This window comes from Onychostoma macrolepis, chromosome 11 (genome assembly GCF_012432095.1).
Source record: "Onychostoma macrolepis isolate SWU-2019 chromosome 11, ASM1243209v1, whole genome shotgun sequence".
Classification (NCBI taxonomy): domain Eukaryota; kingdom Metazoa; phylum Chordata; class Actinopteri; order Cypriniformes; family Cyprinidae; genus Onychostoma; species Onychostoma macrolepis.
This window is the reverse complement of record NC_081165.1, coordinates 17,623,103-17,636,893: the sequence shown is the minus strand read 5'-3', so window position 1 is coordinate 17,636,893 and position 13,791 is coordinate 17,623,103. Positions and strand designations below refer to the sequence as shown.

General features: G+C 36.0%; 2 protein-coding genes across 2 annotated transcripts; both read left to right on the top strand.

Annotated features, from left to right (window-relative positions):
* The first annotated feature begins 970 nt into the window (after positions 1-970).
* On the top strand, positions 971-2,984 carry LOC131548994 (red-sensitive opsin). Its single transcript, XM_058790681.1, has 6 exons — positions 971-1,125; positions 1,447-1,743; positions 1,869-2,037; positions 2,221-2,386; positions 2,470-2,709; positions 2,796-2,984. The coding sequence occupies exons 1-6, from the start codon at positions 1,023-1,025 to the stop codon at positions 2,892-2,894; spliced, it is 1,074 nt and encodes a 357-aa protein (XP_058646664.1). The 5' UTR covers positions 971-1,022; the 3' UTR covers positions 2,895-2,984.
* Positions 2,985-7,832: 4,848 nt separating this feature from the next.
* On the top strand, positions 7,833-13,765 carry gnl3l (G protein nucleolar 3 like). The gene is made up of 15 exons (XM_058791523.1): positions 7,833-7,934; positions 8,035-8,075; positions 8,908-9,015; positions 9,876-9,992; positions 10,365-10,448; positions 10,566-10,701; positions 10,796-10,899; positions 11,028-11,172; positions 11,310-11,397; positions 11,479-11,656; positions 11,749-11,891; positions 12,591-12,727; positions 12,826-12,989; positions 13,100-13,274; positions 13,540-13,765. Exons 1-15 carry the CDS (start codon positions 7,922-7,924, stop codon positions 13,605-13,607), a joined length of 1,701 nt encoding a protein of 566 aa, XP_058647506.1. The 5' UTR covers positions 7,833-7,921; the 3' UTR covers positions 13,608-13,765.
* The last annotated feature ends 26 nt before the right edge of the window (positions 13,766-13,791 follow it).

Here is a 13,791-nt window from a genome sequence, read left to right as displayed (position 1 = left end):
ATACTCTGTAAAGTATTCAATAAAGTTATGCAGTTATTTTAATAATATTTATGACTTAGGTGAACCTGCAGTTTTGAAATGGCCTAAAATCTTTGAAATTTGGAAAAAGTAATCTTTAATGATATTAATATCCTCAGAACCACATACACCTAAAGAACCTTGTTGTGCTGAATGCTGAATGTTGCATGTGTGGTTGTGTGCATGTGAGTGTGGAATATAATAGCATAGAAGCTACTTAATAGATTCTATGTAACTATGCAATATATAATATATGAATGTGCAAATGTGCAGTATTTGTGCAATGTGCCAATTAATACAATCTACAATTTAAAATAATGTAAAGCTTCTTTACTCCTGTAGGCAGCAGGGGCCATTATACAAAACACATGCTAACTCTAGAATACTGTTTTATTTCTTTATTGCTATTTCAGTTAGAAACTTTTTTATTGTAAAACCCAAAATGGAACCTTTCTTTATATTTTTGGAAACCTAAAAAGCTTAGTTCTACAGAGCACCAGAAAGAATTCTGCACTCTAATGCTGTTTTTGTTTCAGAAAATGCCATCTATTTTTACTTTATTATCTTATGCATGTTTGTCATTCTTGACACACTGTCCAAGACGCTTCAGTCAAGGGCAAAAGTGATCTGTGACCTAAACCTAAAACTTAGAAAGCATCAAAGGGCGCTGTCACCTTATAATCAGTCCTGGCTCGGTCATGCCAAATGTCACCGCACACTGTTTTGGTTCACCTGTGATGGCTTCAACAATCCTAGGAAGGAACAGTAGCTTAGGCCTCCTGTAAGCCTAATGAATGAGTCTTGGTTCTGCTCCTGATACCTGTTTTGACCTCAAAAATTCTCCACCCTGTAAGCCAGGGCATCCTCTTTTTCCGCGTATAAAAGCACTTTGAGAGGAGCCCAAAGTCTGTCGGCCAGAGACAGAAGATAGTACAAGCATAAAGGCCCAGACCTTTACGACAGCCAAGTAACTACAGGTTTGGGCTACACAACAACCGCCAGCAATGGCAGAGCAGTGGGGAGACGCAATCTTCGCAGCCAGGCGAAAGGGAGATGAAACAACAAGGGAAGCAATGTTTGTATATACCAACAGCAATAACACCAGGGGTGAGTCTTTAAAGTATTTTTTTCTGCATTATTTCTCAACACATTATAGTAATTTGAAAAACATAGATATTCTGTTAACTTAGTAAAGCCATGTGAAAGCTTTAAACTGTTTCAAAATAGTGGCAAAGTAATAAGAAATGAAATTTTTATAGACATAGTCTTAAACCTCAAATGTTTGATTGTAACCTGCAAGGACATACAGGACAAAGAACAATTTTGGACTGATAAATATGAAGCTTTAGAAACATGAGAGTTGGTTGCAATGGCTATTATGAGAACTCCTACAAGATGGTATCACTGCTCTTTATTTCCCATTTCCAGATCCCTTTGAGGGACCCAACTACCACATTGCCCCTCGATGGGTGTACAACGTAGCAACAGTATGGATGTTCTTTGTGGTCATTGCCTCGACCTTCACCAATGGACTGGTGCTGGTGGCCACGGCAAAATTTAAGAAGCTCCGTCACCCTCTAAACTGGATCCTGGTCAACCTCGCTATAGCTGATCTAGGAGAGACTCTTTTGGCCAGCACCATCAGTGTCATCAACCAGATTTTTGGCTATTTTATCCTCGGACACCCCATGTGTGTTTTTGAGGGCTTCACCGTGTCTACATGTGGTAAGTTACTGCCTGGAGACATAATTGTTCACAACAACAAATAAATGCATTGGACCAAAGTTGAATATTTTCCATTATTGAAACTTTGTCAGGTTTATCATAGTATCTAACAACACAATCAACAGGTATCGCTGGTCTGTGGTCTTTGACTGTCATCTCTTGGGAAAGATGGGTGGTCGTCTGCAAACCATTTGGAAATGTCAAGTTTGATGCTAAATGGGCATCTGGTGGTATCATCTTCTCCTGGGTTTGGTCTGCTTTCTGGTGTGCACCTCCCATCTTTGGCTGGAGCAGGTAATATCCATTATTATCAAAATATATTATCAAAAAATTATTATCAAAATGAAGACAGTTGACAGTTAGGTGCATATCTTAGTAATTCAACATAAAATGGTTGAATTCTTTGGCTGGTAAGACAAGCATGTAAGGTCCACACAAGCATTAATGTGGATCTTCCAATCCATTATCTTCTCACAGATTCTGGCCTCATGGTCTAAAGACCTCCTGCGGGCCTGATGTCTTCAGTGGAAGCGAGGACCCTGGTGTCCAGTCCTACATGATTGTCCTGATGATCACCTGCTGTATTATCCCTCTGGCCGTTATCATTCTCTGCTACATTGCTGTGTGGTTGGCCATTCGTGCTGTAAGTTGTCTCCTGGACTGCTTTCAGAAGTTTATTCCAGTTTGTAAAAAAGGCACTAAGCCTCTATCATTTCTTTCCAACAGGTCGCCCAGCAGCAGAAGGATTCTGAGTCCACACAGAAAGCAGAGAAGGAAGTGTCCAGAATGGTGGTTGTCATGATCCTGGCCTACTGTGTTTGCTGGGGACCTTACACATTCTTCGCCTGCTTTGCTGCTGCAAACCCAGGCTATGCCTTCCACCCACTGGCAGCAGCCATGCCTGCCTACTTTGCCAAGAGCGCCACCATCTACAACCCCATCATTTATGTCTTCATGAACCGACAGGTAGGTCAATGCTGTTTAATAGAGCTCAGACCTTGAGCACATTGAGAAAACTTCGCAAAATAATCTTGATTTGTCTTTCTTTGCAGTTCCGTGTATGCATCATGCAGCTCTTTGGAAAGAAGGTGGATGATGGCTCTGAGGTGTCCACATCCAAGACAGAAGTGTCCTCTGTGGCTCCTGCATAAATTGCACACCAGATTTTACGTCTTGACTCAGACATGGGGAAAAAAAGATGACAATGGGACTTTTTATATTCCTTGTTTACCCTCACCGTATTTTGACGATTTTGCTTCCAGATATTACCCTTGGAGTAATGGGGAATACCTTGTTGCATGACAGTGTGTGTTAACATTACTTTCTCAATGGCCCTGTGGCTTAAGATCCACAGGAATGATGTTTCGGTTTTTATGGCAATCATTTGTCACACAATCATTTGTCCACTAGCCATTCAGAAGGTTGTGCGCCTATATACAGCACTTCTTTGTGGGAATGTGACACTCAGTGTGGATTAACTAACAGCGAAAAATAATCGCCTCATTCTAATGTACAATTTTGCTGGACTGATGTTCAGTGGCAATGTATTAATGAGTTAAGTTTCATTTTTAATTTAAAGAGTTAAGTTTAATTTTGTAGCCATCTTGCAAGAAAACAAAAATTACAAAAAAAAGTTTGATAGATAGATGCCTCTCCATGTACAGCATGTAATATGGTTCTATTTTTTTCTTTGATGAAAATAAAAAAAGCAGCAAAATAAACATTTCGTTTTTTTGTCTTTCATTACACACATTACAAGAATTGAAATGATCATATTTAATATTTAAACATTTAAAGTAATGTTGACTATACTGGCATTAAATTTCAATCAATCAATAAATCATAGTCAATACCCAACAAGGATGTTTCTAATACAGCTGCTGAGGAAGTGACTGTAAATCTGACTCCTAATTATCCATGGCAATCCATCTCTCTATATGTTTTTCCTATTTTGGAAAGTCTTGGAAATCCAATAGTGGATTTACCTTTAGCAGTTGAAGTTGATGGGAATGGAAAAATAATATTTGCTATGGTCTCCTATACTTCTGTGTTCCAAACCTGGAAATGTGAAATAATGAGTCCATTATCTTGTTTCAAATTGTCTTGTTTCTTATTTCAATTTCACACTTTTTTCCCAGGTTTCACTTCAAACAAAGTAAAAAAACATAAAAAAATTGCACTGAAATCCCTAAGACAGCCATGAAATCCACTTAAAAGAAAATAACTTTTAATTCAATATGTTTTATTGTGCTAGACAGGATTTAAAGCTTAAAAGTTACTTAGAAGTCTGCAAATAAGAGCAAGTCAATTGCAATTCCTCCATTTAAGCCTAAGGGGGCTAAGCAATTTCAATCTGAACGTGACACTAAAAGCACTTCTTATCTAATGAAGATTAACCTCGAACTGAGGTCTTACCTTTTTAATTCTGAGTATCCATGTGCCCCTATGTGTGTGGGTGCAAGTGTACAGTATGCATGGACGTGTGCTTTCATACCAGGTGTTAGGACCATACTTTTACATGCAGATTTGGGTGCACTTCCTGTTATGCGAGACTCCTGTATACCTCCCACCTAGCCTTAATTCACTTCAGGTCAGAAAGTTACAAGCAAAATCTTTATGATGATGAGCTGGTATAAGATGCCTCAGCCAGTCTGCCAGTTTGATGAATGCGATTTTAACCACAAAAGGAGACATAAAAAAACATAAAAAGGAAAGGCCAACCATCAAGAATGTTGTAACAGGTACAACCACTGCAATGTTTGGTTACACTTTATTTTAAGGTGTTCTTGTTACAGTGTAATTATACATGTAAGTACTGAGCAATATTAATTAATTACATGCACTTACTATTTGGTTAGGGTTAGGATTAGGGTTTGGCTTAGGGTTACTTGCTTGTAATTATGCATAATTTAATGTTATTATAATAGTTAGGACATGTAACTTGTAACAAGGACACCTTAAAATAAAGTGTTACCCAATATTTACTATTTTTGGTCACATTTCATTGAAAATGAGAATGGGATTTGACAGTAACTATGATTAAATTTCAAAAAATGTTTGATCTCCAGGGTTTTCTAAATGGCAGAGTGGGCCATTGTGGTCTATGCTGCCAGAAAACAAGGGAACGACACAACAAGGGAGTCTCTTTTCATCGATGCCAACAGCAAAAACACAAGGGTACTTCACCAACTTGATCTTCAGGAAACAGCTAGGCTTCCATACATTATGAATAAGTAGAAATGAAAGATTGTATAATAATGTCTCATCTGTTCACAGATCCATTTGAGGGACCCATCAATAAAGTTGGAATAGTCTTGACTGTACATATTTAGCTAAAACTCCTCTGTTTACTGTCCTGGGCATTGTTGAACTCAAGTTGAACAACATTTAGTAAAACGTAAAGAGATTTATTTGTAATAAAATGTTGTCTGAATGTCATTCCAATCGTATTCTGAAAGTTGAAATAAATAAATAAAAATCTTCAAAAACAGGTCTGTTGAATAATGTTGTTGCTATTGTCATCATAGTCACAGAGCTTTTTGTTTTGTAGATGCATTTGAAAAAAATCATATTTGTCTCATTGTTTTCTGAAGAAAAAGAATCATGCAGCAATATGATGCACTGTAGTCTTGCTTTCAATATATCAGTTGTCTGAACTGTTCACATATTGTTAGTAGAAGTGCATTCAGTGCATTCTTTTTTCCCCCTCATCTCAGTATCTTGATTATTTCTGTTTGCTGTGCGGGGAACAGCTCAGATCAGAATCCATGTAAAGGTTTTTTGCAGATGAGCTAAGAGCAGAGAAATAAAAGATGAAACACTTTAATGATGCTCTTCAACAATGAATAACTTGCTTTTTTACTTAAAAGATAACTGGACTTTTAATTTCCTGAACTTTTTCAAAAAGTATCTTGCAATGGTTTTACAGTATAAGATGCAGAGCACATGAAGCAGGTAACATTTTGTAATCCCACATAAGCTCTATTCCACATCAAGCGGATAGAGGATTTCACCTAGGCTGGCCAGTAAAGTCACGACTTTTACTAGGAAGCTTATATGACCGAACTTATTAGGTTAAAACAATGTTGAGTGTATTTGTGTATCACTGATTCTTGAGAAGTGGGACAAAACAGAGTGCAAAATTGAAAAAATAAAACTTTGTACTCAGACAAATGAAACTATATTTATGTATCTTATATTAACTAAGCTATTGAGCTAAGCTTTGATGCAACCTCCCAACTATTCTCTTTTTTTATCAAAATGTGCTTTTTTTACCTTGGATTGTGTAATATAATTTTAACTTTATTTTTTAACAGCAGTCAAGATACATTTGACCTTTTAAAACACATTCTCATGTTAGCAGACAGATTACACTTTCACATGTGACCATTCCACAGCAAATATAAAATATCATAATGAAATATTATCAAAATATTCATCTGAGGGAGGTGACAAAAATCTGAATTTGTAGTAATTGTAATGATCAAATACATTGAATCAATTACTGTTTTAAAACAAACACAACAAACAGCGAATATGTTATTGTTAATAAAGCTTTTATTCAAGATTCAAATTTAAGTATTTCGATATATCATTGGAACACAAATGATCTATTTTCTCTCATCTCAGAATAGTATGTCTGCTGTGCATCTGCTATGGAAGGTAACTTTTAAAAACAGTTAAATGAACAAATAAAACAATTAGTTGTTACCTCTATCCATTTACATTCACCAGGATCTTAATATTCAGATTTAAACATCTTAACAAATTATCCAAAAATGATCAGAACCCATATGATCAGAACACACTGTAAAAAGTGAAAGCTGACTTCACTTAAAAAAATTGAGGAAACCCGTTGCCTTAAAATTATTAAGTACATAATAATTAAAAAAAAAAAAAAGTTAGGTGAACTTGACAATTCAGTTAAATTATTTTTTTAAAATTATCATTTACTTAAAAATTTTAAGGCAACGGGTTTCCTCAATTTTTTTAAGTTAAGTCAGCTTATCACTTTTTACAGTGCACAAACAAACTGTATTATGTATAAATATGTTTTTTGTGTCCCTCAACCCTAACTCTGCTAGAAGTGATGACTATCAATTCACAAAAGCAATATACGCTGTCAGGTCACATATTTAGTATTTATATATTATTGGAAAAATTAAAAACAATTTTATATTTAATATACTTAAAAATGACTTGAAAACCACAAAAATGTGATGACTTCACATTGAAAGTCAACCCCGACATTGGCCCGTCACCACCGTCAGACAGAAAATCTTTCTGAAGGTGTTGACAAATTTGGCATTTCTGTCACAAAACAAATGGAGTTCATGTAGTAGCAATTTTGTTTTTGCTGTTGATGCTATATGCTAATAGAACCTGCTCCAGGAGAATAAAATGATCTAAATATTTCAAATAATTTCCTCAGAAATTGGAAGATGGTGTTGCCATATCATGGTTGTGACACAGGAAATATTAACATTAGGATTTAAAATATTATAAAACTATAAAACTTAGAGCCTGTCTGACATTGATGTACTCTGCTGCAGAGGTGCAATGTGGCAGCACTGATTTCTGACAGTGTTGACAAAAAGTGGGGACAAAAATTTTAAACCTTATGAAACATGCACTGAAAAACAACCTTGCTTTGATATGAGATATTAAGTGTTGCTTTTGATAAAACAAGCTGTTTTTATCATTAAAGAATATTTTTATCTATTTTATAGCATAATAAGTGTCATAGATTTGATATAATAATGATCAAATTAAATTGAAGGAGATAATTGTGTTATATACATTCTATTATTAATCCCCATAACATTTAAAATTAAAAAAATAGCATATTTTCATTTCTAATAGCAGTTACAATTGCTGGATATGTTTTATCCCATGTCTTAAGAATCAGTGGTATAGAACATAGGTGTGAGTGTGTAGACAGACTGTTGTGTATTTGTTTTTTGTTTTTTTAAAAATACACCTTTTTTGTAATGGAAATTATTTTGACACTGATTTTAACTCGTACTTCTGGTACTTTTTTATTTACCTGAGTTCAGGACTTTTTTTAGATTTAGGATAGTGGATAGTGTTGTTTCACTCAGACCTTTATTTTGAAAATGACTGGCGCTCGTTGCAGCGGTCTTCACACAAGCACTTTAAAGTATTCGCACGTGCAGTTATGTCTAAAGCAAGTAAGTACATGTATCGCTGAGTCTTTTTTATACGTAGAGCACTAAAAAGTTCTGCTAACACAGTGGCCATTCTAATTTAATTACTTTTATCATGTTACAGAACAAAAGCGAGCGAAACGTCTGGGTTTTTGCAGCAAAAAGGTACGTAGTTTAGCCTACATGCTAAATTACTGTCAAATCAATGTTACGTTTAGTTCAGTTCAGTTGAAGTGAACATGACTTACTTGCTTATTGTGTCTAAATGTACCAGAACAAGAAACGCTGTTAGTCAAATGTTTGGACACTCCTAGTTCATTATTATTACGATTTTCCTATTTTAAATAACTAAAACCATGCCATAACTCCATAATGGAAGTGTGGGAATTATGTGGTTTGATAAAAAGATAAACAAATCAAATTTTATATTTAAGCAGCTTCAAAACTCCGCTCTTTGTCTAGACTTGCCACTCTTTGGATTTAAGATAATGAGAAACATAAATGTGACCCTGGAAGACAAAACCAGTCTTAAGTGTCAATTTTTCGAGATTTATACATCATCTGAAAGCTGAATAAATAAGCTTTCCATTGATGTATGGTTTGTTAGGATCGGACAATATTTGGCTGAGATACAACTATTTGAAAATCTGGAATCTGAGAGTTCAAAAAAATCTAAATATTGAGAAAATCGCCTTTAAAGTTGTCCAAATGAAGTTCTTAGCAATGTATATTACTAATCAAAAATTAAGTTTTGATACATTTACGGTAAGAAATTTACAAAATATCTTCATGGAACATGATCTTTACTTAATATCCTAATGATTTTTGGCATAAAAGAAAAATGGATAATTTTGACCCATACAATGTATTTTTGGCTATTGCTACAAATATACCCCAGCGACTTAAGACTGGTTTTGTGGTCCAGGGTCACAAATTAAGGGTCCTACCTTCTGACAGGCAGTGCCTGTTGACTGTCACTTGTTTCTTTTCTCTAAAGTCCAAGGATGGACAGGTGTCTCATGGAGGAAAGAAGGATCCTGGCGTACCTAATGTGCGCAGCTTTAAAGAACACGGTCAGAGACAAGCTGAACTCCGAAAACAGAGGGTGAGGAAGGGATCTGTACTAAATATGCTGGATATTTACAAATCTGAATGACATGATTTGACCTTTGCTTGTATCACTAATTGAAGAGCTTTATATAGGGTGACCATGTTTCAGTTTTCCAAAAAGAGGACAGTGCGGGTCGGAGGGGGGTGGGGGGTATATAATATCCAAACTCAAAATATGTTATTTCCATACCTAAAATACATATTTCACAGTCACTGTTATGTAGATTGATCATAAATGAAGCTAAAAGGCTTCTTGCCAGTAGCAGTCCTTCACAAAACTTAACATCTACCACAGTTTATCATGGGTAGAATGCAATATATTTCAATGTTACAAGAATTTCAGTCAAATGTAATTTATGCAATATTTCAAAGTTCAAACCTTTAACCCAAGGGGTGAAATCAACCCATGGCAACAGTAGCCCAATTCCATGAAAGAAAATGCAGACTTTGCAACTCTGCATCCAACACCAGCTGCAGGAGTCCGATTTAACTGATCATGGGTCGAGAGTAAGAAGAGATGACTGACAGACCATGCTGAAGGATTTGCTGCTCAGCAGACTTTATCTGATCTTATAAGGTTTTCTCCCTTTATACAGAGTGCACGTGATTGCCAAAGTGAAAGTAAACAGCGAGTGCTCATTCATAAGTGATTTAAATACTGCGCATATTGATAGCGGCTCCCTGATGCACGAAAATCATATGCAATATTAAAATTTTTGCAGGAGCAGGCAGTAATGGTAAGAAATCTGGAGCGGGGCTGGGCACTTTTTTTTTTTAGGTCCAAAAAGAGAACGTCACCCTACTTTATATAAAAAAAAAAATGCTGATGTGCAATTTTTGTCTACTTTTTTCTAGTTGGAGGAGCAACAGGAGAGGCAGAGGTTGTCAAGAGAAAAGGAAATGATGAAAAGGAGAAGTCTGGACAGTTTTCAGAAAGACATACAGTTGCGGCAAAAAGAGTTTGAACAGAGGGTTGGTGTCTGACATTTTACTAGATGTGACAATGGATTAGGTTTTCTCTAGAGCAGAACAGAATATATTTATTGCATTTTAAAATACAGTACATTTCAAATATGTGGAGTCAATAAGATTTTTTTTTTTTTTCAATGTTTATGACATGTCGTCTTTTCTCAAGTTCAGAGTTCACTAAAGTGGTGTTTCTTTGTAAATTGGTATACAGTAGGATAGCCTAACATGTTTGCAAATTACATTTTATAGTTTATCCATGTCACTATTTTGTGCAACTGCTGTAGCACCCCTATAAATTATTATTTTGTGATTGAGGATTGTTAAAGAGCTGCAGCTTTATCTTAATGACCCTTTATTTTTGTTGCAATGATGCAGGAAGTTCAAATGCAAGACTTGGAAAAGCATGTCAACTTTGAGACCGAGAACTCAAGAAAAGCGTACTGCAGAGAATTTAAAAAGGTACTGTTTTCTGTACTGACCTGTTTTGATAACCCATTATATTTCACCTTGAACACGATGCACATCTAATGGCCAATTCTTAATGACAGTTTACTTTTTCGATTCTTTTTATACCAGGTAATAGAGGCAGCAGATGTTATTTTAGAGGTTCTGGATGCCAGAGATCCCTTAGGCTGCCGCTGTCCACAGGTTGAACAGGCTGTTGTCCAAAGTGGAACCAACAAGAAAATTGTCCTTGTTCTAAATAAAATTGGTAATGGGATACTTGTTTTTTTTTGCATGCATAACTTCAATCAGCTGCAGACAGAAATATATAAAATAAAAATGTCTACATTGTTCACTTGCAGATTTAGTGTCCAAAGAAATTGTGGAAAAATGGATTAAGTATCTTCGCAATGAGTTTCCTACTGTGGCTTTCAAATCATCCACTCAGCAGCAGAACAAAAATTTGGTGAGTTGCAGTAATTGTTTAGTTCTATTATTTCAGCAAATCTTTGTACCTTAGTTTTTTTTTTACTGTAGTCTGTTTATGAGAAAATCACAGATTTAAAGAAATATTTTTCTGTCTGACGTTTACAGAAACGCAGTCGTGTGCCTGTGACCCAAGCTACTCAAGAACTGCTCGAGAGCAGTGCATGTGTCGGTGCAGATTGTTTAATGAAACTATTGGGAAACTACTGCCGTAACCAAGATATAAAAACTGCCATAACTGTAGGAGTGGTTGGTAAGTTTCACACAAAAGTTGAGATATGACTGCTACATTGTTTATTGTAAATAAGTACGTTGCTAGTTGCATAATAAGCAAATTGGCAACAGACACCTGTCTTTTTGGAATCACATTACCTCGCTTAAATGTTTTAGGTTTTCCGAATGTGGGGAAAAGCAGTTTAATTAACAGCTTGAAGCGTTCTCGTGCATGTAATGTCGGAGCTACACCTGGAGTTACTAAGTATGTTAATTAGTTTTGTTGATATTTTCCATACATTTAAAATATTCTGCTCTCTTACCCTAAAATCAATCTGTTTTTCAGGTGTTTGCAGGAAGTCCATTTAGACAAACACATCAAACTTTTAGATTGCCCTGGTATTGTCATGGCAACCTCAACCAGTGATGCTGCCATGATCCTTCGGAACTGTGTCAAGATTGAACAGCTGGTGGACCCAGTTCCTCCTGTTGAAGCCATATTGAGGCGCTGCAATAAAGCGCAGGTAGCAACTCATATTTGAGGATCTTTAATTGAATGGGGCATCGCAGTATTACACACTATTGAGATCAGTTGTTTGAAATCTTTCTTGCATAGATTATGGATCATTATGGAATTCCTGACTTCCAGACAGCACATGAGTTCCTGGCCTTACTTGCCCGTCGTCAAGGCAAGTTGAGGAAAGGAGGACTGCCTGACACTGACAAAGCTGCCAAAAGTGTTCTTATGGATTGGACAGGGTGAGGTTATAGTCCTGTTGACCTTAACGTCAGTAACCTATTGATCTTTAAAAGTGTTCATGTTGTTCCAAACCCCCATGACTTTCTTTCACAAAGCAAAAAATAATGATATTTTGAAGAATTTTTCACCTCTTTTAGCACATACAAATGGGTGCAAATTTTGGATAAACAATGAGAAGTTTTTTCAAAATATCATCTTTTGTGTTTCACAGAAGAAAGGCATACAGATTGTTCACCCAAAAATTTTGTGAGCGCGCGTTGAAGACTGACGCAGAAAAGAAGAAATTGTTGAAAATTTACTTTAGTCTTTACTTTTTGTGCACAAAGAAAACAAAAAGTATTCTCGTGGCTTCATAACATTATGGTTGAGCCACTGATGTCACATGGACTATTTTAAAGTTTACCCAAAAATGAAAATCTGTCACCCTCATGTCATTCCAAACCTGTAAGACTTTTGTTCATCTTTGGAACACAAATGAAGATTTTAATATTCTTTCATTTTTAAAAATAATTAAAAAGCATGTTAAAATAAACTATAATTTCATTTCTTGAAGAAAATACTAGTGCTTTTAATGCAGAAAAGTTCAGTTTAAGATTTTGATTCTATGTCAAATTAAATGCTACTTTAATTAGCACAGCTGATGTTGGTTGGTCAAAAACAGTTGGCAACTATGAAGTTAAATTTTTTTTGTTTTGCAGTGGTCGTATTAGCTACTTCACACATCCTCCTGAGACGCACACGCTGCCCACGCATGTCAGTGCTGAGATTGTAGCTGAGATGGGCAAAGCGTTTGACTGGGATGAACTGGAGAAGGGCAATCTGGAGGCGCTCGCTGGTAACCCTGTGTATACTTGTAGTGAAATTGACACAACAGAAGTTTTATAACCACACATTACCTACACACACTTTTGTCATTATTTTTTTACAATTTAGAATGTGGCACATCTGATGTACAGATGGGTTTCTGTATGGCTACATCGGGATTGACACAAGGAGGTCAAGGAGTAGAGCTAGCAGAACGGCAAATGAACGACCCATCAGAGGACCTTGAACCTCCAGACACGATTGAATCAATGGATGCAGATGAGGATCCAGAGGTATTATGCAGTTATTAGCCATTCAGTGTGCAAAGGTTAGGTGATTCGTTATGGTGCGTTTTAAGACTCAAATCAAATTTTTGACTTTCAATTATAATTTTTCCCTGAAGTTTGGATCAATGACTGTTGAGCTCAAAAATCCCAAAACAAAAAGCAGTAGTGCAATTGAAGCTGTAGGCCCAAAGCCAGTGGACCTAAAAGACATCCTGGATGTTGACCCACTCCTGCAAGGTCAGGCTCTCCTGGCTGCCAACAAAAAGAGAAAGAAGCAACAAAAGAGAGCTGGTAAGACCCACTTTGTTTTTCCTGCCACAAAACCCACTTTAAGGCAAGCCTCCAAGGTTGCTGTTAAACATTTTAGATTGATCTGCTTTTAGAGTTTACACTGAAGAAATACTGTTTTATGAGAAGTCAAAGTCATTTTTAGATCCATTCTGTGTGGTTACCATGGAAATACGTTTTGTACAGTTTGTTTTACATGTATTACAAGTCAAACACAGCTGCTTTTAAAAATGTATTATAACGCATCTTGTCCTTTCTTCTTTCATAGATAAACTGGGCACCAAACTTTCAGATTCTCTTACGTCAGCTTTGAATTTCTCCTTCTCTGACAGCTGATTTTGAGCATTAAACCAAGATGCTCGGGACTTCATTCTACTTTTTACATGTGGATGGAAATACTAACACACTTGTATATTTCAATTATTTACAATTTAAAATAAGCAAATAAATAATCTTTCCCTCTGACTGAAAAGAATGACTCAGCTATGTGTCTGTGGCTATGTATTGACATTCTTTCTGC

Excerpts from the sequence above, each read along its gene's own strand:
- LOC131548994 (XM_058790681.1), top strand. The coding sequence starts at position 1,023 with ATGGCAGAGCAGTGGGGAGACGCAATCTTCGCAGCCAGGCGAAAGGGA. Across the intron at positions 1,744-1,868 it reads CTTCACCGTGTCTACATGTG|GTATCGCTGGTCTGTGGTCT; the intron begins GTAAGTTACTGC and ends CACAATCAACAG. Across the intron at positions 2,387-2,469 it reads TGTGGTTGGCCATTCGTGCT|GTCGCCCAGCAGCAGAAGGA; the intron begins GTAAGTTGTCTC and ends TCTTTCCAACAG.
- gnl3l (XM_058791523.1), top strand. Across the intron at positions 10,702-10,795 it reads CCTTGTTCTAAATAAAATTG|ATTTAGTGTCCAAAGAAATT; the intron begins GTAATGGGATAC and ends GTTCACTTGCAG. Across the intron at positions 11,892-12,590 it reads GTTCTTATGGATTGGACAGG|TGGTCGTATTAGCTACTTCA; the intron begins GTGAGGTTATAG and ends TTTGTTTTGCAG.